This window comes from Ruditapes philippinarum, unplaced genomic scaffold (assembly GCF_026571515.1).
Source record: "Ruditapes philippinarum isolate M1 unplaced genomic scaffold, ASM2657151v2 ctg2449_1_1_1_1, whole genome shotgun sequence".
In the NCBI taxonomy this organism is placed as follows: domain Eukaryota; kingdom Metazoa; phylum Mollusca; class Bivalvia; order Venerida; family Veneridae; genus Ruditapes; species Ruditapes philippinarum.
Genome location: NW_026852463.1, coordinates 13781 through 37874, shown reverse-complemented (window position 1 = coordinate 37874; position 24094 = coordinate 13781). Strand labels below are relative to the sequence as shown.

The 24094-nt window shown below is 31.9% G+C and overlaps 3 protein-coding genes across 36 annotated transcripts in view; 2 read left to right on the top strand and 1 right to left on the bottom strand.

The window, feature by feature from the left end:
• LOC132713227 (trichohyalin-like) overlaps positions 1–11878 on the top strand; it is a 56864-nt gene extending 44986 nt beyond the window's left edge. For 28 of the 34 annotated variants that reach the window (XM_060695822.1, XM_060695799.1, XM_060695865.1 and 25 more), the window contains 12 exons: positions 367–507; positions 1061–1201; positions 1798–1944; positions 2656–2814; positions 3036–3200; positions 3466–3624; positions 4969–5142; positions 6380–6532; positions 7139–7201; positions 7904–8001; positions 8349–8415; positions 10495–11878. In XM_060695822.1, coding sequence (XP_060551805.1) covers positions 367–507; positions 1061–1201; positions 1798–1944; positions 2656–2814; positions 3036–3200; positions 3466–3624; positions 4969–5142; positions 6380–6532; positions 7139–7201; positions 7904–8001; positions 8349–8415; positions 10495–10509 — 1482 coding nt within the window. In that variant the 3' untranslated portion in view covers positions 10510–11878. The remainder of the gene's footprint in view (positions 1–366; positions 508–1060; positions 1202–1797; positions 1945–2655; positions 2815–3035; positions 3201–3465; positions 3625–4968; positions 5143–6379; positions 6533–7138; positions 7202–7903; positions 8002–8348; positions 8416–10494) is intronic. The other 6 variants (XM_060695761.1, XM_060695830.1, XM_060695889.1 and 3 more) reach the window with 6 other exon arrangements.
• Positions 11879–12425: 547 nt separating this feature from the next.
• On the bottom strand, positions 12426–14292 carry LOC132713206 (uncharacterized). Its single transcript, XM_060695697.1, has 2 exons — positions 13800–14292; positions 12426–13453 (listed from the first exon to the last, which is right to left on the bottom strand). The coding sequence occupies exon 2, from the start codon at positions 13440–13442 to the stop codon at positions 12804–12806; it is 639 nt and encodes a 212-aa protein (XP_060551680.1). The 5' UTR covers positions 13443–13453; positions 13800–14292; the 3' UTR covers positions 12426–12803.
• A 651-nt stretch (positions 14293–14943) lies between these two features.
• LOC132713197 (beta-1,4-N-acetylgalactosaminyltransferase bre-4-like) lies at positions 14944–19454 on the top strand. The gene is made up of 8 exons (XM_060695685.1): positions 14944–15298; positions 15696–15834; positions 16422–16515; positions 16718–16905; positions 17296–17418; positions 17728–17838; positions 18238–18376; positions 19114–19454. The coding sequence occupies exons 1-8, from the start codon at positions 14995–14997 to the stop codon at positions 19171–19173; spliced, it is 1158 nt and encodes a 385-aa protein (XP_060551668.1). The 5' UTR covers positions 14944–14994; the 3' UTR covers positions 19174–19454.
• The last annotated feature ends 4640 nt before the right edge of the window (positions 19455–24094 follow it).

Here is a 24094-nt window from a genome sequence, read left to right as displayed (position 1 = left end):
ATATAGGATGATCCCTCGGAAACAATAACCACAATAAAATTATATGAAAATTGCAAACTCGGTTTGATTGAGTCCTTATATATCTTTAACTTAATTTATATTTAAAAATATCAATATTAATACATTTTCACCCCAAGGAATTGCTAAGATTTCAGTGTTTTCAGTTTCCTTCCAATATTATACAGCTGTTTATGTCTTAGATTTTTTCTGGGCTTTGTTCTTAATTGAAGTTTGTCCTTCGATACTGGTACTCTTAACTTCGGAACATAGATCTTTATTTATGTTTTAACAACAGTAAAAATTAAGGAAATATTTACGTGTTGTTTCTAGCATATACCACTCTAATATATTTCTTTTCTCAAACAGCAAGAACCTCCCCGTTCAAAGTCTATAGATATACCAACTGATGCCGATTCCGGTTTGCCAATAGGGCAACATCATCATGAAGCTTGGAGAAAATTTCTGCGTGAGCAGAGAAATTCGGAATATAACCAACTTAGAGAAACGGTAATTCATGTCACCGTATTGCGCGAATTTTTTATTTCTACGGATAAGGGTTCGTTTTTCCTTAGCTGTATAAAGGTTTTCCTATGTCACTCTTGCCTTTTCAGCCATACTAACAAAACACAAAGAGTTTGTTTGTGTTTTATTTTTTTTTGAATTTATTGCACATATATATCAAATTAACAAAATTTATAATATTTTTCCAAATAATTTTTTATTGTATAATGTTTACTTGTTTACCTTAGCAGTTATTTTTCCTTTTCATGTATGGGGAGTTACTAACATTACACTTGGTTGAATGTCTTTACTTTCAATCTTTAATAGATCTTAGATCTGTTTTTCTTTCAGGTTTTCATAAAGTAGTAATAGAGATGCTTCTTGCAATCTTTTTGTGTTGTTTTCTTTGCAGACATTGTTATTTTATACATATATATTTAATGCTTTATGAAATAAGATTGTCTTGTTTTCAGATTGAAGATATATTTAGCAAAAGTGTAATAAATAATGTTATTAAAGAGTGTTCCCAAAAGAAATGTTTACTTTATGGGTACTTCAGAAACAATCAGAGAAGCGTAATAGAAACTGGAATTTTGATGAGACCGGAGTTCTTGAATTAAAAGGAGATGATGAAGTACAGTTAAAAAAGCGTGAACTACGTGCAGAAAGAAGGGAAGATTATAATCAATATATAAGTCAGGTACAGCCTGTTGCTGTGTTAATACATTGTTTGATGGGCAAAACTAAAGTCATCTATATGCATCTATACAGTTTTTGCACGTAGATATCTTTTTTCTTCCTGCCCTTGTGTTGCTGTTTCCTACCTTTTTCATCAGTTTGTGTTGGTTAAGGTTAACATTGCATGACGCAGATCATCAGTTATAGTAATAATATATATACATTAATACCTTAATTAGAGGCAAGGTGCTTATTATTTTTTTAACCTGGTATATTTTTGTATGATTATTTATGTAATATTGCTTTGGTTATATTGTCATTTATGTTGTTTTGTCAATGAGATGCTTTCTTTTTTCTTCAAGACTTTAAAATGTTCATATTAGGAGAACTTATGCATTCATGTTAAACATTTATTTTAAGAGTATGTTTACAAGTAAGGAAAGATATATCATTGATTTATTTCTTTAAAAAAAATTACCTGTTAATGCGGAATTTGTAAGAATTTATTTTATGCATTGCGTCTTGGTATTCAAAATGATAAAGTGTCATTATGAAAAAATATTTTTACAGAGAATTTCTTAAACTTTTAAGTTTTAATATTTTGTAACATTCTATTAGATAAAAGCTCCAACTAGGCGTAATTGGCCTGAGCCTGAAGGCCAAGATGGTTTATTAGTAAGAAACGGGGAATATGATAATGTACGACAAATGTATGATGAGGAAAGAAAAAGAGATTACAATGATACAATGAGGAAGAGGCGAGAGGTAACAGGGCCTGGCATCAAGTTAGAGCATAACTTAGCATAGTTCTTAAATTAACTTACGATTTTAACTTTGTTTTTGTTTTAGCTATTAGCTATGAAAGCATGCAGCTATCAGCACATTATTTTAAGCATCTCATCTGACCATGTATTATTCGATTTAGTTACTTAGAAATAACAAAAGGTAATTGGTGTAAATATATTTTATTAAGTTAAACCAAATGTAAATTGTAACAATGTTTATTTTAGTTTTTGATTGTTTTGTCTATGCTGGAATAACCCATTAAAATAATGCTAATATTTTGTTTTTCTGCTAAAGTAACAATAATGTATTGTAAAGCTTAAATATATTTTAGCATGCATATAGAAAGTTATGATGTTTTTAAAACATATATATTGCATTCATTTTTATACAAATAACATAGATGTATTTTTGAAAATCTCTTTGGTGAAATTGTTACATGTTTAAAAATTAGTCATATAAATCAAGCTATCGATCCATTTAAAAAATGTTGTTTTGTCATTCAATTAAATTAAAATGATAATTGTTGAACTTATTTGTTAAGCATATTCTTCACTACTTATTCATTTTGTTGACGTTTTATTTTGTTGTTGTTGTTTATTATTTTTGAACTCTATGTGTTGCGTCTATATTTACATACATCATATTTAAAAAGATTGTGATACATTCTCGTTTTAACACATTTAACAAAAGATGGGTCTTGACTTGACCCCACCTAGTGCACCTGCTGAACCTTTGCAAAGTAGATATGAATATTTCAATCCTATGATCAACGTTCTTGGAAGATATGAAGATTACAGAAAAAAGCTAAAAGACGACAGGAGGAAGGATTTCCGTCATCATATGGACCAGGTATATGAAATGATATACGCTTGACATAAAAGCTTTAACATGAATTTTATACTGTTAAGTGCATGCTCACAGTCATCAGAAATATGTATTTTTTTAAGTAGACATGAATGAAATATTGATTACTACACAAAGAAAATAGATTTTTTTGAAAGGTGCTTTGTCCGCAGGTACAATAGTAGTATTATAGTTCTGTAATATATCGTTAACGCAAATGCCATTAGGTAAAAGCAGAAGATACTCACAGAAGAACCTATGTAAACACTGCTCCAACCATTGCGAGAGAAGAAACCCCGATAGTTAATTCGCTTGGATTGTATGAAACAGAAACAAAGAATAAAATGAGGGCACAAAGAAAAAAGGATATGGAAGAACAAGTTCATGAACAGGTACTAGGACTGTATGAACGAATCAAAACATTACATGTAAAACTATCACATCATTTTTGTACTCATTGATGCTTTGCCTAAGTGTTTTATTGCCAGACCCTGTTACCTTATTTTGTCAAATTTTATTAAATTATAAAAAATGTCAACAATTTTTCTGATATTATTTGTTAATATAATGTAAAACTTTGAAAATGATGAATCTGAATAAAATGTTTTGTGAAAGTAATAATTTTGTCATACTTTGTGGTATTTTGGGTTTGTTCAGGAGAAACATTGGACACCACGTGTTACTGTGAAAGAGAATTTGATGCCTCATGTAGCAGACTCTGAGACACCTCTTGTTAACTATATGGGACAATATGACAAAGATAGATTAAAGTTTAGGTTGGAAAGAAATAAAGAATTACGTGATTTTTCAGAGAAGGTACCATATATGCATGGTGTTGTTACATTAGACAAGTATCTATTAACTTGTAAATCTTGTAAAGATTAATTTCTTCATCAGATATTAATTTCCTCATCAGATATTTGGATCGTGCATGGTTAACTATCACTATATATATGTTAAGTGGTAATATTATAATACTCTAATATATCTTGTTTGGTACATAAGTGAATAAACGTGCATGAATTAGTGTTTCATTTGCTTTATTTTCAGGGCTACTTAATTTTGCATGGTAACATTGGTTGGTTTCTTTTTTCAGTCGTTTAATATTTCTGCATGCTAAAATATATGCTGGAAATATATGTTGTAATTTTAAACATTAAAAATTTATATACTGAGGGACAAAAGTTTTGAGTTGTGAATAATTTGTCAAAACCTTGGGTTTTGTTTTAAATACAACTTGAGCATTACGACTTTAACATTTGTAATGTATCAAATTTCAAAGTTGAAAAAAAAACTTATTATATAAACAATTTTATTGTTTATGATAATAATGTTATAATCTTTATAATGTTGTCTAATCAGAACTAATGTCCTTTGGTTGAATGTGTGGGGTGACTAAAAATTGTTAATGCTTTATGAAAAAACTATTGTTCCATAATTAAATTTCAATGAAATTATTATATGAATTGTCACTTTCTGTAGGTATGAGTTACAAATGTATATATTATATATACATGCTTACATACTGACTTCTGAGGTATCTTTTGTATATTTTATTTTATTTTTCCGGAATGTTGTAATGTTTTTTGGTTGTTATTTAAATCTATATTGATATGTTCGTTATAGACGCACACATTTAATGCATGCAAATTGTTCTTGTTGTTTAGGTTTCTATGATTTACAATTGTAACAATAAAAAGTTGATCTTCTTGTTTATATAGGTAATACACACTTCATAATTATTTTACCGAAAATGGCGAGAACTTACATCATGGAATAAAGCATTGTAACCGACAACCTGCCAATGAAATTTACTTTTCAATTCTCAAATTAATTGTATTCTCTAAATGGGTTTAAAGCTATAACAGGCAAAATATGTTGAAACAATTTTATAATCTTTCAAATAACATTGTTTTCATATTCTTAAGGTCATTTCAAAATGTAAAGTTTCAATTATTGAAAACAATTATATAAGAAGACAAAAAAAAACGTCCTAAATAACATTTTTTTCCAAAAATTAAAAAAAAACGGAATACAGACATACTTAATATAGCTTTAAATCTGCTCAGTTTCTACTGGTTTTCTTTAGGTAAAAATTGTTAACTACAGCACAGGGTTTAAAAAATGACATATAACCAGCAAACTATATACAATTTTTAGAAAAAGCATGAGCTCCGAAATCCTTATGATCATTTCGTGTATCCAACTGTTGCGGTGGCAGAGAAGCCAATTGTTGAATATATGGGAGGTGAAGTAGAACGACGAAAACATGATCTCCGCGAGGAACGCAAAAAAGAATACGAACTGTTCAAGAAGCAGGTAGCCTCGAATAACGTAAGCGCCATGCATGAAGCTTGAGTGATGCTAACTGTTCAGTAATATTCCTTTACAGAAGTAGATTATAATCCAGCATGGTCATATATCAGTAGAGTAAATAGTCTACACTATTTTTATGGCATGACAGCTTGACTAATTACAGTATGATCTGTAAAAATACAGTAGATATATAGTCGTTGATCATGTGTGCTTTTAGCTGATGTATTTTCCCTTGGTTAAGTTGATGCATTTTTCCCTGATAAAAGCAAATTATGTTTTGAATTTCGTACATACCTGTGATCAGCTGCTTGTGTAGTTATTTTTTCCATATAATAGTAGATATGCTTATTAATGTTTGCATGATGCAATAATGTTTGTTAGAATTAGTATAATGGTTTATGTTGTTCATATAATTATGCAATATTCCATACGTGGAGACATATCCTGTATATTTTAGTAATGGGATATTTACTTTCCTCTTCAGGTATAAATGTATTTCTGCTGTTTATGGCATTTTTTAACTTTAACAATGATAAACATGTATTGCTTATTAACACACAATTATAAACTAACATGTTATTTTATTTTAGGCAATTTTATAGTATATGAAGACATTTACATTTGATAGGGATGTGTAAAACAGTGTTGATATTAAAATGTAAAAACGAGTTTCGTAAGGATTTTTTTTTTAAATTTTTTTTATTTATTTATTTACTTTTTTGCATTTTGCAAGTTTTCAGGTGAAAAGGAGCATGGTGACATTCATCTCATCTTCACTCTCTATCTTTAGAATTACGTTACATAAATAATTAAAGATCTATTGAACAAATACTAAAATCTGAGTAAACTAACAATGTTACACTAATGAGTGTATGTGGCTTTGGTGCTTTTGGTTACTGTTACTAACAATTTCTTGTATCTGTCACATTTATAGGTATACAGGGATTCATTTCAGATGTATTCAAAAATATGTGTCTATTTTTCTAACCTTCAATTATTTTCAACAGGATTTAAATGAAATATTTATTTGAGTAATGTAATGGAATTTGTAGGAAACATGTTGGTATTGTCTTGCTATACCTGTTGCTATATTATTTTCCGGCTTCATTAAAAGATATTTGTGTTTAACTTACTGATTTAAATTTGATTAAAATCTTAAAATGTGATATATGTATTTCTTTTGATAAATGTTTAAAGTTTGTCTTTTACTTTTAATTGATTTATACGAAACCATCATTGTTGATCATCATTGTAGCAAAAGGTAGCACATCCAGGCCGGCGTCATGAGTTTGTTGATTCTGCGAATGGACCATATGGTGGTTTGTTTCATGGACTAGGAGAACATGGTAACAGAAGCGATGATCTTAACAGGGAAAGACATAGGGAATATAATGAAAAACTAGAACAGGTAGTTGCCATAGATTAAATGTTATGAGTGAAAATGGGCTTTAATTGTTTTTGTTTTTTGTAAGCGTTACAGAAATATTGTGTCCTTGTTTGGTGGATTTTAATATTGAAGAACATTTTGGTAATCGTTTTGTAAAATATTGAAACTTATTCTAGGGTAATACAGCTGTACTTGTTTGCTTGCCATCTTGATAATCATGTCTTTGTTCCTAACATTTCAGTTTGCAAAAGCATATACTTTGTTTAGTACATATTCAAGTAACAATTATTAGACCAGTTTAACGGTAATAATTATATACATTTTGTTATTGAGACAAGTCTTCAAATGATGTCCATTGTTTATGTCTAAAACAGTAACATTTCTATGTCTTTGTGTAATTTACAGCCTGAACAGGTAATTTGTGTTTTGTGAACACTTGACTGTGTTTTGTTTTTGTGCTGTTTGCTTATTTGTTTCTGTGTTGTGCCATATTATCAAACATATCATTTGCCAAGCAAAATACAACCAATGTACTACAATTATTTTCTCTAAATTAGTAAATAATTGATAAAGTCATACTAAAATTTAGATTTAAATTAATAATATCGGGACAATTTTTTTTTTTAGCAATATGCTGGAAGGGACCGACCAGGGGGGAGACCAAAATGGGTACAAGAATCTCTTCCTAATGTGAGTATAAACAGAACTTTTTATCAAATTGATATCCGTAACTCCGTGAAAGACCAAATTACTCTATTTTGTTTCAAAGTTCACTTATAGTAAAGATTTATTCAATACAAAATGATGTAAATAGTACCGAGTTTAAATACCATTTTGGTTTTCAAATTATCTTTCGAACATACTGTAAGCTTTGTGCGTGGACTTTATGATTCAATAAATTCCAGGAATATTTGTGCTAAATGTGTTTCTGAAACAAGTTTGGTTCTGTTAGTAATGAATTTCGGATTTGCGTTTAAATTTGATAGTTTGTAGAACTTGAACCGACTGCTCTAATCTTTGGCATATTATATACTTTTGCCTTGGACGAATTTGTTGAAGGCAAATATCTGATATGTCATGTCCTCATGTTTCTAGCTTTAATTATTAACATCATTATTTCCGTACATATCAAGCATATTAAGTTTAGATTGAAGAGAAATGATTTGGGAATTAATTTTGAAAGTGTTTGGATGTTGTTTTCTTTTAGATAAAATAAGTTCATCATTATAACTTGTGTTAATTTTGTTTTGAATAATTCATTTTGGCTTATGATGAGATAATTATGGGTAATGTTAAGAAGCAATTGTCATATTCCAGATGTAAGCACTTTCCCAATTTTTGTTACAATCATGAAAATCTTTTTTATTGATTTAATTTTATATGAAATTTAAGAATACTGACAGAGGACGTTCTCCAATGAAAACACAGCCACCGACTGATCAATATCAGCAAATGTTAAATGAGAAACGCAGAGAAGAGGCTAATATGAGGTAAATCCTTCTGATGCAGTTGCATTTCTTATCAAAACTTCTGAAATATTGACTGATTGATTCCTTCATATGATGATATATAGAGGTGACAATATGAACTATAATTGTTTAATGCTTGAATTATTAATATGATGCAGTGGATACAAATTGATTGTTTCATTGTCCAAGATGTCCTTAAATTTGATGTCACTTGGTCCTTGTGAATCTTGTCTTGATTTACTAAAGCGACATATGGTGTTGATGGTAATGAGTACAGATATACTAAAGCTACATAAATGATATGAAATTATGAATACATGAAATATTATTTAAATGTAATCATATAATTACCGGTATTTGTATTTCAGGCGTTACGAGGATCCCGAATACCAGGATCGTTTGGCCCATGGACGAGACCGAGGAGAAGCTGGCCAGGTATGGAACTTGATATATTTATGATATTTACTTTATTTAAAAATGTATTCATTGCATAATTCAAATTCTAAAATGACTGCAAATGAACACATACTTTTAACATGTTTATTTTCATATAAGACTGACTGTTCAAGGTTATTCATACTGTTGTTTTTTTTATGCTCCCCGAAAAATTTCGGGGGAGCATATAGTCGCCGCCTTGTCCGTCCGTCCGTCCGTCTTTCCGTCCGTCCGTCCGTCCCCTTTTCTTGACCGGGACATAACTTTGAAACAACAAAAGGTATCAACATGAAACTTTGTAGGTAGATAGATCTCATTGAGTAGAAGTGCAGTGCACAAGAACCGTAACTCTGCCTTGCCTAATTTTTGAATTATTCCCCTTTGTTTATTTTTACACTTTGAACTTTGTCCGGGACATAACTCTAAAAGTATAAGAGGTATCAACATGAAACTTTGTAGGTAGATAGATCTCATTGAGTAGAAGTGCAGTGCACAAGAACCATAACTCTGCCTTGCCTAATTTTTGAATTATCCCCCTTTGTTTATTTTACACTTTGAACTTTGTCCGGGACATAACTCTAAAAGTATAAGAGGTATCAACATGAAACTTTGTAGGTAGATAGATCTCATTGAGTAGAAGTGCAGTGCACAAGAACCATAACTCTGCCTTGCCTAATTTTTGAATTATCCCCCTTTGTTTATTTTACACTTTGAACTTTGTCCTGGACATAACTCTAAAAGTATAAGAGGTATCAACATGAAACTTTGTAGGTAGATAGATCTCATTGAGTAGGTGTGCAGTGCACAAGAACCATAACTCTGCCTTGCCTAATTTTTGAATTATCCCCCTTTGTTTATTTTACACTTTGAAATTTGTCCAGGACATAACTCTAAAAGTATAAGAGGTATCAACATGAAACTTTGTAGGTAGATAGATCTCATTGAGTAGAAGTGCAGTGCACAAGAACTGTAACTCTGCCTTGCCTAATTTTTGAATTATCCCCCTTTGTTTATTTTACACTTTGAACTTTGTCCGGGTGATAACTCTAAAAGTATAAGAGATATCAACATGAAACTTTGTAGGTAGATAGATCTCATTGAGTAGGTGTGCAGTGCACAAGAACCGTAACTCTGCCTTGTCTAAATTTTGAATTATCCCCCTTTGTTTATTTTACACTTTGTACTTTGTCCGGGACATAACTCTAAAAGTATAAGAGGTATCAACATGAAACTTTGTAGGTAGATAGATCTCATTGAGTAGGTGTGCAGTGAACAAGAACCTTAACTCTGCCTTGCCTAATTTTTGAATTATCCCCCTTTGTTTATTTTTACACTTTGAACTTTGTCCGGGACATATTTCTTAATGTATGAGAGATATCAACATAAAACTTTGTAGGTAGATAGATCTCATTGAGTAAGTTTGCAGTGCACAAGAACTGTAACACTGTCTTGCCTACTTTTGTAGTTATTGCCCTTTGTTCATTTTGACACTTTGAACTTTGTCTGGGACATTACTCTAAAATTATAAGAGATATCAACATGAAACTTTGTAGATAGATAGGTCTCATTGGGTGGAAGTGCAGTGCTTAAGAATCATTACTCTGCCTTGCCTTATTTTGAAGTAATTGCCCTTTGTTTATTTTTACTTTTTGACTTTTGTCCTGGACATTACTTTAAAACTATTAGAGATATCAACATGAAACTTTGTAGGTAGCTACATATAATTGGATAGAACTGCAACGCTTCAAGAACCTAAACAAAGCCTGGTCTAATTTTGGAGTTATTGCCCTTTGTTCATTTTTTTTATACTTTCCTGTGTCCAGAACCTTCTTGGGGAGCATCACCCGGTTCAACCGGTTCTTGTTTACAATATCTTTATTAGATACATGTATGTCTCTATTATTGGATTTATTAAAGCATGTTTGGAGACCAAAAAAGACCCCATAGCATTTGGCGTACCTATTCATATGCTGTCCATTTTGCATTATCTCTGCTGCAATGTTGATAAGAAAGCAGGATTGTAAACTAAATATAGATAAAAGTTAAAAATATTACTATTTTGTTTGTTTTATATTTCAGAGATACGGATACTAATGTACAGAATGTGACAAAATGTTAACAATCTCTTGGAAACAATCGGAAATGAAGAATTTATAGGGATGTTTATACTGTTAAAGAAATAACACATTTTGAACTCAAAGTGCTGCTTTAGCGTTAATTAATGTGCTTAAATTAAGTGCTGACAATATCAACCTTTATGTTAAACTGTTATTTCAGGAATTTATTACAGACAATTGTTTTTACATTACATATCCATGTACTTTTTTGCCGTCCATATTCCGTCCATATTCATTTTGTATGCCAAAGTTGTTTATGCTGAATATTTTTTTGGCATAAAAACCACGTTTGTAATGTACTTTTTTATATGTTTTGTTTTGTTCATTTTGTGTACAAGAGGCTTTTCAGAATGATGATACCATGGCAATTATATACTTACGCAGCGTTTTAAGTCATATTTTTTTAATTTTTTGGTTTTTCGATTTTAGACTTTTTGCACATTTTTTATATTTTCATTGATTTATAAAATTAGAATTGCCTTTTTTAGTTATATACATATTTATTTAAACTTCCGTCCATCTATTATTGTTAGTTATATTTATTTTAAATAGATCTATTTAAGTTACTTATTACAGAAGTTGTGTTTTACACATTCTATAAGTGTGATATGGGCTATGCCTTATTTCTATTTCTTAAAATGTTTTAAGAATGATCCGTTACTGTGTACTGAAGTGGTATATGCTTAATAAATGTTTAAGTTATGTATTCATTTTATGTTCAACTTCAATTGATGATTTTGTTAAGAGAGGGAAAGAGAGATAATTGTTTATATGTGTTACCTGACTTTTGTCTCAAGTTGTGTGCCATTCGTTTTTGTATTTAAGAAAATCAGTAATAACAATCACAATCAGCGGATTTTATTGTTACATTTACCAAACATACATATTCAACATTCCATTTTATTCAGGTATATACGGTAATGTCTGTGATAAAAATATCAAGTTGATATTCATTTATATTAGGTGTAAATGTCTTTGTTGTTTTTTTTATTTTAAATCTTAAGATTTTTTTTCTGAATTTTTTTCTAAACTTATTCATTAAACTTAATAGATCTGGATAATGTATTTCTATTTCACATTGAAAGCAACTGTAAATACAGACTAAAGACTTAGTTTGATGTTTTTCGATGATATTCATAAATCGTAATTGATTTCTTAGTGACTTTCTTTAGTTGCTGTTTTTTAAGGTCAGCAGACCAGTGATAAGTACACTCATAGTTTATTGTTATATAAAAAGTATTACTATAATTCTGATATGTAGATAGTATGTTTCATTTTCTAATATTTGGTATTGTTTGGACATAACATGCAAGTGAATATCATTAAAATAAAATCCAATAAGTTCATATAGTTGTAATTAGTTATTTATATACATGTATATGTTTGGTTCATTAAGCTATAAGCTTAAAATGGACACATTAAGAAAAGATATACGACGTTCTTCATTGAAACGCAAATTTGAGAGGTGACTGTGTATACCCTATAACAATATTGAAATTCTCGCATGGGGAGCTCCCTCAAGAGCAATGAAAACAAACTATAATACGTTAAAATATTTTCCACATTTGGTTTGATTTAGTCTGTTTAAGAGAGATATTGGTTGATGCAACGCATTTACAAGCTGCTTTCTATCCTATAAATCATGTCAACAGAGCGAACTGTGTCTTTAGTTCCATTCGTTTATTGGGAGTTAATATGAACTCTGAAGTGGGTACAGCAAGAAACTTAAATATCTTATCTGGTGGGTGTTTGCTATCAGTTAATGAGTGCGACATACTGATCAGCATGTCTTATAATTCTCATTCAGAAAAAAAAATACGCAAGAATTACGTGTTCCATAGCTGATAGGTTACTGTTTTGGTCACGTTAATATTTTTACCACACAACTTTCAGAATTTTAACTGATTTATTTACAATTCGTATATACATGTAGATCTACTTATATGTAAGTGCAATATTATAGATACATGTAAATACATATAAGGACAGATACTGTTACCAAAAAGAATCGCTGGGGTCGACAATAAAATATATATTTATGGAAAAAATCTCTCTTCACAGTACCTCATTATATCCAAGCAATCTTACCGTTAAGCAAAAGAAAAAGGTAAGCAAAGCTCTATCCGAAAGTACCGCTCAAATTATTCAAAATTACAATTAATGAATCATTTTAGAAGATGTTTGTACAATTACTGGTTTGCCTATGTTCATTTGTCTACATTTGTCTTTTGTCTACATTTGTCTACTATACATTTTGAATATACAGTTAATCTAGACACTATCACAGCTTCTCCTTCTGGAAGAATCCTGCTTATATTCACAGTCACAATCCTTAAATTCTATCAATGCATCAAAATAAACAGACGTCCATTTGAAATCTGATACTGATACGACGTCATCACAATCTTCAAAAGATGTCTGTGACGTTGTAGCGTTCGTTTCATCAACGTGATATGACATGTCCTCGTGTTTGCCATTTTCTACGTCATCATCCGAGTACTCGCTCACAATTATTACTGGACAAACTGTTCCAGCAGCAACTTTTATATTATCCAATAAATTTAATGATCCTAAAACTGCTTTAGTTCTTTCAACAGCAATTCTGTTCTTATATTGAGCGGTTTGGAATCTTTCTCTATTCACATATTCAGAGTAGTTGTACTTGGAAGATTGCTCTTCGTCGTCATTTCTGTTATATTTGATTAATAACACTACGATAGTGATAGAATAAAATGCAATGACAACAACGATGTAAAAGAACGCTTCTACCTCAACAGTCTCTTCCGGTTTCATTGTCGTGGTGCAGGAACATTCATTATGCCTGGATTCATGACCGTGCTTAGGTGTATTGGTTACATTTATATACATGGTCCTTCGTTGACTAAGAAATTCCTGACCAAATCTTTTCATTTAAGGATACGCTACAAAAGAAAATTAAACAAAAAAATCTTAACAATTTTAAAATAGAAAAAACAATCATTTAGTGATGAAATAAGTAACGGTACTTTTCTGAGAAAAAATACTCTTTAATTGTCCTAACTGTAGATATTGAATATGTTCTGCTTATTCAAGTGCGCAATAGGTAAACTATCAAACTGTTAAATATTCATTAAAATTATTAATTGGATTCTTTCAAAACATCTAAACATTTAATTATTTTATAACCAAAATTTTAAATATATCTATCTCTTTAAATTCGTCACCTAATTTAGAATATTTTATGAATAAAGCTTACTAATATATTACCATTAAAATATTGAAACTTACATTTCATTTAGTCCGTAAATGGCAGATTTCTGCCTCCGAGGAAACGTTTGTACTCAATTGACAATACGTCATTTCTTCCATAGTCAGTCTCTACTAATATAGAACTGAGATCGTAAAGAGGGAAACCAGCATTTTCTTCATAATAAATCACTGCTAGACGTAAGCGATCCCCAGGAGGGTCATTTAAATTTTATAAGCTAATTTCAATGCACATGCTCGCAGCAATATTTGGTGACGTCCTATGTTATTGGCAGTTTGGAACTGTCAAAATAACTATATAAATAGATTAGCAACCCATAACAGAATAAACAAATATTGTGTGTTAATCAGGCAGCTGAAATAAGTTCCCATGAAGATTTTATCTCATATTACTTCTGTTTAGATTTAATATAACGGTGTACGAACTTTAAGAAATTGCATTTTGATGATTTGGGTTTCATTATAATTATATTACTTTAATCACAAACTTCATTGCAAGTTATTGGATGCCTCGCTTAAATATAGTTTGTATTTCTTAATATAGTACACGTTTATTTCTGAGACATTGCACTGTCGATAAGACGTCGTAATGAAATTTAACAAGACAACGAAATATTTCAAAGCGAAATATCCATACTTATATCTCCATACTTAGTTTGATATACCAAGTAACTAAATCATATTCCTTTTTTCTTCTATAATTTTTTGTGCATTGCAAGCCTTACGCTAGGTTTGTTCGCCCAGCTAGGTGCTGTTTCAGGTTTCATTTGTGACTTGATATTATCGGGGCAGTATTCTCCTTCTAAAAGTTCACTAGTAGATTAAAATGTTTAACTAAAATACCAGCAAAATATAAAAGATATTGCATCTTAGGTATTTTCATGACAGTTCAACCGAATTTATCGTTTGTCTCTAAGAATTGTTTAATCTTAGCTGGTCAAACAAAATCGTAATTTCAACGGACCTTTAAAATAGACCAAGCCTTTTTAAAACACCTCAACCGTTATATCTAAATACCGCATATAAAAATAAACAAATGTAAATTTCATTTGCTGTATTGAAAAAGTGTCAGTTTCAGGTTTCAAATATCTTAAACATGAAAAAAAAAAAACACAAAGGAATACGTTATTGTTATATTATGTTCTGTACTAAATGAATGCTAGTGTGGTGTGTGTTAGACTTGTGCATTTTTTGTTTACGAAGACATTACTAAATAATGCATTCGAAACGATTAAAATTTTTCGTAAGGATAGTTTTGATATTTTCTGTGATATCAAATGTTCTGTTCTGTTTAGGAAGTGTGTATTACATTTCAAACTGTAATGGTGTAGTTTTAAAAGATATGGCACTGACTGGAACTGGTGGTGACCAGGGCGACACACCAACATGGAATAATATTAATCATCGGAATGTTGAGATGTTACCGCAATGGTCCAAACTTAACATAAGTGCTCAATTTCCATATGAAGAGATAAAAGAAAACATTGACACAGTGTGTCCAGATCGTCCACCACAACTTGGTAATGACTATTCACCGTTTTTAAACATTTTCACTTGTTAGAAACGCGTCGCATGCAAAGCATTGAATGTATGTCTTCTGTTGATACAACAAAATTTGCTTTATATGCGGGTACCATGCTAAGTAAATTATATACTTGTTAAAACACTTCGTATTCTATATAAATCTAACTTGCAAGAAGTCGGTTTTAGCGTAAAGTACATTATAGGTTTTGTAAATTAGCATTTTCCACTGATAATATGTCTTGTTTATAGAACTGCATCAATGCCGAAACATCGAAAATGTAAACATGGCATATATCAAAGAATTATTCAAAATAATTTATTTTCAGCCCATCAATATTCTTAAGCTTTAGAACGGTGTGACAATTTTGACTTTTATTCAATTTTATTCCTTAGTTGGTAGGATGAATATAAGTGGTAAGGTAAAGCCAGAGGATGTGTTCAACGTTACCTCACTGAAAATGGTTCGCCCAGGTGGACATTACATCCCAGCTTGTAAACAGGAGGAAAAGGTCGCTATAATAGTGCCGTACAGGTAGGTATATTATTATTATTATTATTTCAGACGGGACTGGAAATATTTGTCCGATAGCTGTATACTATTTGATGTAGGTTTGGACCAATAACTTATGCGCAAATTTTAAAATCATTTGCTCAACCCGTTTTTAAATAATAGAATTTTTATTGCGTAAAATGACCAAAAAGAATTGAAAACCGTTGAAACGCTTTTCACTGAAAACATGCTTAGAATCGTACAAAAATCGATATTCAAATCTGAGTATATTTCATTATCAACCTTTGCAGATTTTTTTTTCATTTTAAGTGTTTCACTTGATCTATGTAAGAATTTCAAATTTTATATTTTAAGACTTTTTGAATTCACCGGGGTTCCTTTAAATGTTAGTATCTTATAAAACACGCAGACTAACATACAGCGTGCACTTTAAAAGAATTTTCCGATTTATTTTAATGTTCTAGAAGTCACCAGAGAATTGTTATATTTATAGATATATAATTATTTAAGACAAGATTTCATCCGAAATATATTACTGTTCGAAAAAGGCAAAACATGTATTTGATAGTTCTTATAATTTTAACATGATTGTAATGTGATTATTTTAGAGACAGAGAGAATCATTTACAGATATTGCTCTATCACCTGCACACGTTTCTTCAGAAACAACAATTACATTACGCCGTGTTTGTTGTTGAAATGGTAAATAGATCTACTATCTTCTTAACCAGTAGTTGATGTCTATAATTCCGTTGTTCAATTTTAGTTTCTCATACTTCATGCAATTCATTATGCTACTTTCAAAGGTAGATATAAATAAAGAAACGCTTTAATAAGCACATGTTTTTTCCTAAAGACATTATTAGTTGTAGCTTTGACGAGAAAATATGATTTCGGTTTTCAGGCGTACCCGACCCAGTTTAATAGAGGTATTTTGGCAAATATTGGTTATCTTACATCTCGAGAGATTTTGAATTTCACGTGCTATATTATCCACGACGTTGATTTATTACCAGCAGACGATAGAAACCTTTATAGATGTTCCGACAATCCCAGACATCTTTCTGTCAGCTCCAGTAAATATGGATACAAGCGAGTATATTAATTAATGCTTCTTTATAAATGAAAATTAACTTCAGACTAAAAAAATCATGGATTGTACAATATATTGACAGCATTATTCTTTGTAAGGGATGATATTTCAATGATACAGGTTGTTTAATAGAATACCAATTGAGCAAGTTTAACATACAAATGAATAAAAACAATTAACACTGAAACTAGTATCTCTCTGTCTTTGATCCTTTGCATTTATAGATACATGTTGAAAAAAGACAACACCAAACAAGACAAAAGTTTTCGATGATGAATGATGATGTAATTGCCTATACAAACAGATTTATTTTGGCAATGTAAGTTAATTAAGGATGATGTCCTATTTGAGAGATGTTTAACGCGTGTATGATATTATTTTATGTACAGGTTACCTTATGGCCATTACAATGGTGGAGTTGTAGCATTCACAAGCACACAGTTTGAAAAAATTAACGGATTCAGCAATGCTTACTTTGGTTGGGGTAAAGAAGATGACGATTTACATAAACGGTAATTGACGAATTTTGTTTCTACAAAACATTAATTACTTATAGTCATTTCATCGCCAAACAAAAGATGAATTTAAGTGAAAATCCGGACAAAATGTGATCCCTCCGAAGCATTAAATACAACAAAATCTCATGAAATTGCAAACTCTGTTTAATTGAGTCTTTACATGCGGGATAATGTAAAAGTGCCGCATCCATCACGCCCCTTAGTAGTACCGCCTGGAGCGGTACTCAATTTCAACACTTAAAACTTAAAAACGTTGTTGTTTTCATCATGTATAATAAAATGTCCCTACATATTATCTTATAGGATCTTAAAGTCTGGTTTTAAGATTGACAGACCTGACGCTAAAATCGGAGATTATGAGGAAATAGTTAGACAGGATATTCAAGATCTCACGAATCCAGATAACCCAATGAAGTAAGAAAACTATACATAAATTTATCTATAATTAATGAAAATCATTAATTACTACATGTAATTTCAAACTTAGTTGAGCCTATCACAGCTAGTCCCTATGATCACCTCGGCCGAGTCTTAGCTGTGTCTTCAGAAAAGTTGATACATGCAATCGTTTTATAAATGATTTTTTTAAATGTGTGCAGATGAGTTGTGTTCGTTATTATTTTTTATTTATTTTTATTCCTTTTTAAAAGACACATTTTTCCGATTCGTTACTTTTTATGTCACAGTGAACAAAATCAATAATTTTTGAAAACTTTTCAGAAGTTAAAAAAAAGTGGTTAATGTATATTGAAAGAAAGGAAACTTGAAAAAATGAATAACACATTATTACTAAGTTTTTGCATATATCTGTAGGGACAGTTTATACCTGTGGGCTGAAAAAAGGTTTAAGAATGACGGAATCAATAGCGTTCTTTATCAAAGAATTGCGCTCGAATTTCTACCATTATATACGTGGGTATATGTCAACACAAGTGAACTGACCGTCATGAAAGTAAGACAAAGTTATGTAAAAACAAGTGATTATCAAAGTATTGCAGGCAATACAAAAATCCCTTATTGGTTATTGAACCTCATAACGCTAATAAATGGGTCAAAGTATATTGCTACTTTTGAAATATTTTTAGACTATTTGTCATAGCAACCAGATTTTTTTTTCATAGGAAAAAAAGAAAAGAAGTGCATAATCTCTACACTGCCATCTCGCCATATTTCAAGTTTCATTAGAATATTTTCAATACTTTTTGAGTTTTCACGGACAGACGGACGGGAAGTAACCCTTAAAAAAACCCACCTGATAACCCGATCGATAGGAAACTAATAATGTGTTTTTATTGGGTTGCACGAACACAGTATACGTCATATGGCGACTTTCCGGTGCCCCTCTACGCGTTATTACAGACACAAATTGGCACCTGCGTAGAATCATTAACGTTACGTTACGTAAGTTACCTGGATAGCCTTCTCCGAAGACGCTCGAGCGGATCGAACCTACAGGTAACAGCGTTGACATGAAAGTGGTTTAAAGTAAACCTTAACGTCTGGGTCACAGACGCCCCATGTATATAACTAAATAAGTGTAGTTTGTATACATTGATAATAATAATAATAATTCTGGTTTGAAGGCGTATGATACTTCACATAATTTATCAATTGTTTTATGTTGATTTTCCTATATACTGATCAATGTGCGCTCACAAGGGCCTAACATTTCGTTTCTTTGTCTTTCAGATGATAAAACATATCGATCCTGGTCTAAAAGAAGCGTTTGCACGTGTGAAGAAAGCCTAATATAACACCTTATTGGGGATGTTGCAACAAAAATTAATTTCATTTCCTGTTAATTGTAAATTTTATTACATTACAAGTCATTGATGAAATACAAATTGGCTTGAAGTAATAAACAAGAACAAATTTTGTTTAACGTTACAGTACATTTTACATCAAAGCAAAAGTGCACAAGATTCCATCAACATAATATGCTAAAGTCATTCATGTATTATTCAGTCACGGCTATACTTATATTTTATGTATATTTTTGATTTATATCAAAATTAAATATAATTACATGTACAAATAGGCATCCATAATTATATTTTCTTTCCTCCACTAACAATGTCAAGCACCACTTACTATTGTCAATATTCTAGGAACTGACTAGTCAGTGTATGAGTGCTATTTGAAGTACACTGTGGTAACACACAGAACTTGAATTATAAGTGGTTTGACTAACCCGTTTTTAAAACACTATCATAACAATACGAGAATAATATAAAATTTTGTTCCTTTGTAAAGTGGTATTGAAAAATGTGTACTAATAATCAAAGTATCAATAGAAACGATAGAATGTTGTTCTTTTTTAACGAAACAGCTGTAGGTAACATAGTTGAAAATACATGTATTGTACATGCTTATTGAAAACATGCTTATGGAATCCAAGGTGATGTATAACAAGAGGGCCATGATGGCCCTGAGGTCGCTCACCTGTATAAAGGCACCCGGAGCGGGGCCAGTTAAACACCAGGCCTTTTATTTGAACAAACTTGGAAGACACCCATTAGAAGATGTTTCACAATGTTAAAGTTTTTACTACACACATATAATGAAAAACAACGATCTACCCCCCTCCCCCCCCCCTTTGGCAGGGCCAATTTTAACCCAAGGGCTTTTATTTGAACAAACTTGGTAGACACCCATAAGAAGATGTTTCATGCTAAACATCAAAGCTCTAGCTCATTGGGTTTTTTATTAAAGAAGATTTTTTAAGTTTTTACTATACACATGTAGTTAAAACCAATGACACCCCTGGGGCGGGGCCAATTTTGACCCCAGGGCTTTTATTTGAACAAATTTTGTAGACAATTACTAGAAGATGTTTCATGCTTAATATCTTAACTCTAGCTGTTTGGGTTTTTTTCAAAAAGATTTTTTAAGTTTTTGCTATACAAATATAAGGAAAAATCAATAACACCCTGGGCGGGGCCAATTTAACTCCAGGGCTTTTATTTGAACAAACTTTGTAGACACTCACTAGAAGATGTTTCATGCTTTAAAAAATCTAAACTCCAGCTATTTGGGTTTTTTCAAAGAAGATTTTTTAAGTTTTTGCTATATCATATAAGGAAAATCAATGACCCCCGGGGCTGGGCCAATTTTGACCCAGGGCTTTTATTTGAACAAATTTGGTAGACACCAATTAGAACATGTTTCATGCTAAATATCTTAGCTCTAGCTTTTTGAGTTCTTTAAAAGAAGATTTTTTAAGTTTTTACTATATGCATATAGGGAAAATCAATGACCCCCTGGGCGGGGCCAATTTTGACCCCAGGGCTTTTATTTGAACAAACTTGGTAGACACTCATTAGAAGATGTTTCATGCTAAATATCTTAGCTCTAGCTCTTTGGGTTCTTTAAAAGGAGATATTTTAAGTTTTTACTATATGCATATAGGGAAAATCAAAGACCCCCTGGGGCGGGCCAATTTTGACCCAAGGGCTTTTATTTGAACAAACTTGGTAGACACTCACTAGAAGATGTTTCATGCTTAATATCTAAACTCTAGCTATTTGGGTTTTTTCAAAGAAGATTTTTTAAGTTTTTGCTATACACATATAAGGAAAATCAATGACCCCCGGGGCAGGGCCAATTTTGACCCCAGGGCTTTTATTTGAACAAACTTGGTAGACACCCATTAGAACATGTTTCATGCTAAAGATCTTAGCTCAAGCTCTTTGAGTTCTTTAAAAGAAGATTTTTTAAGATTTTACTATATGCATATAGGGGAAAAATCAATGACCCCCTGGGGCGGGGCCAATTTTGATCGCTAAATATCTTAGCTCTAGCTCTTTAGCTTCTCTAAAAGAAGATATTTTAAGTTTTTACTATATGCATATAGGGAAAATCAAAGTCCCCCTGGGGCGGGGCCAATTTTGACCCCATGGCTTTTATTTGAACAAACTTGGTAGACACTCATTAGACGATGTTTCATGCCAAATATCTAAGCTCTATCTCTTAGGGTTTTTTAAAAGAAGATATTTAAAGTTTTTTCTTTCGGTTGCCATGGCAACCAGAGTTCTGCATGGAATTAAATTCTTTGAAGAATTTTTAAAGGTGACCACCAAAGGAACATTCCTGTGAAGTTTGGATGAAATTGGCTTAGAGGTTTATGAGGAGATGTCATTTAAAGTAAAAGTTTACGGACGGACGGACAAAAAGCGATCACAAAAGCTCACTCTGTCACTTTGTGACAGGTGAGCTGAAAATATAGGCGGTTACCTAAGCTTACAACATTTAACACACATGACTGAATAAATAAATAACAAAGTTTCGTGATGTAAATACTCCTCAATTAAATATACATGTACTTTACACAATCTGGGACAGAATATATGTTATTCTGTCCCAGACGTGTAAACTACATTCTAACTTCTGATATATATTATTATTGTTATCAAGCTGGTTCAAGTTTGTGCTTATTCATGTAGTTTTTTTCTCCGATTTTAACAACACATTGTTGGTCTTATGTCGGCGGGCGACCCACCTGATCAGCTTTTTCGGATTAACCAGTAATTACTCAATTCTCTGCACGTGACCGACAAGATGGTACAAGTAAAAATAATAAATTTAAGACATGTTATCCATGAAAGTTAATGGTAGAGTCATTGGTTGCTATGAAAAGTCAATTTTTGCTATTTAATTCATTGGTTGCCAAGGAAAGTCATTGGTTGCTATGAAAGTTCAAGGTTGCTATGGAAAGTCAACAGTTGCTATGGAAAAGCAAATGTTGTTATGGGAGTCACTGGTTGCTATGGAAAGTCAATGTTTGCTATGGAAGTCATTGGTTGCTATGTGGACTAAATGGTTGGCATGGGGGTCACTGGTTGCACAGGAAAGTCATTGCTAGTACAGAGGTCAAATATTGCTATGGTAAGTCAATAGTTGCAATAGAAATGCAAAGGTTGTTATTATAGTCACTGGTTGCTATGGAGTCATCTCATAGCAACAAGTAGCTATGGAAAGATAATGGTTGCTATGGAAAGACAATGGTTGCTATGGTAAATCACCGGTTGCTACGGAAGTCACTGGTTCCTATGGAAAGTCACTGGCTGCTGATGGACTCATTGTGAAATGTCAATCATTGCTATGGAATTCTATGGTTGATAGGGGAAGTCAATGGTTGCTAAGGGTGTCACTGGTTGATGTGACCTGTCATTGGCTGCAATGGAAGGCATTATTATTGACAGGGCATACTATTGACTGTCACTGGTTGCTTTGGAATGTCATTGGTTGATATAGAAAGTCATCTTGCTTTTTTGGAAAGTCAACTGTTGCTATGGAAAGTTAACATTTGTTATAGAAGTCACTGGTTGCTGAGGGAAGTCAATGGTTGCTATAGAAGTCACCAGTTGCTATGGAAAGACAATGGTTGCTATGTAAGTGTAATCAGTTGCTATGGAATACAATGCTTGCTATGAAAAATCAATGGTTGTTATGGGTGTCACTAGTTGCTATGAGCTGTCACTGGCTGCAATGGAAGTCAATACTATTGTCATAGCATATTATTGACAGTCACTGGTTGCTTTGGAAAGTCAATGGTTGATATAGAAAGTCATATTGCTTTTTGGAAAGTCAACCGTTGCTATGGAAAGTCAACACTTGCTATGGAAGTCACTACTTGCTGAGGGAAGTCAATGGTTGCTATGGATGTCACTAGTTACTGTGGAAAGACAATGGTTGCTATGGAAATCAATGATTGCTATGGGTGTCATTAGTTGCTATGAGCTGTCACTTGCTGCAATGGAAATCAATACTATTGACATAACATACTTTTAACAGTCACTGTTTGCTTTGGAAAGTCAATGTTTGATATAGAAAATCATATTGCATTTTGGAAGGTCAACTGTTGATATGAAAAGTCAACAGTTGTTATGAAAGTCAATGGTTGCTGAGGGAAGTCAATGGTTGCTATAGTAGTTACAGTTGCTATGGAAATACCATGGTTGCTATGGCAGTAACCAGTTGCTATGGAAATACAATGGTTGCTATGGAAAGTCAATTGTTGCTATGGACGCCTATGATGAAAGGCAATATTTGCTATGGGAGTCACTGGTTGCTAAGGAAAGTAACTAGTTACCATAGGGGTCGCTGGTTGCACTAAATGTCAATGTTGTTATGGAAATCTTATCATTTCTGAGAATATTGTCCCTCGTATTTACAACTGTACCTTGTTGTGATAAACAACAATCTACTTAAGAGACATTCTTGACAAAATTATAAGTTAAAAAGGGGCATAACTCATAAACTATTGCTTTCAGAATTTTGCCCCTTGTCTTACAACTACAATTTTTTATGCTTATTTAATACTGTGTTGATAACTTTAAAATTATTGGAGAAACTTTTTATTCGAAACAAACAAGCTAAACAAGAGGGCCAAGATGGCCCTAGATCGCTCACCTGACCCATGGAATTCATCTGAACAGCATCCTGACCAAGTTTGATGATAATTGAGTCAAAAATGTGATGACCACTAGAGTGTTTACAAGGTTTTTCCATATTTCAGTGGTGTGACCTAGTTTTTGACCCCTAGGTGACCCATATTCGAACTTGACCTAGAAATCATCAAAACAAACTTTCAGACCAATTTCCTGGATATTTGGATCAAAACAGTAGCCACTAGTGTTAACAAGATTTTTCTATTTTTAGCTCCTGTGAC

Coding starts and splice junctions, on each gene's coding strand:
- LOC132713206 (XM_060695697.1), bottom strand. CDS start 13,442: ATGAAAAGATTTGGTCAGGAATTTCTTAGTCAACGAAGGACCATGTAT.
- LOC132713197 (XM_060695685.1), top strand. CDS start 14,995: ATGCATTCGAAACGATTAAAATTTTTCGTAAGGATAGTTTTGATATTT. Junction 16,516..16,717: donor CCGTGTTTGTTGTTGAAATG/GTAAATAGATCT, acceptor TTCGGTTTTCAG/GCGTACCCGACCCAGTTTAA. Junction 16,906..17,295: donor TCCAGTAAATATGGATACAA/GCGAGTATATTA, acceptor TTTTATGTACAG/GTTACCTTATGGCCATTACA.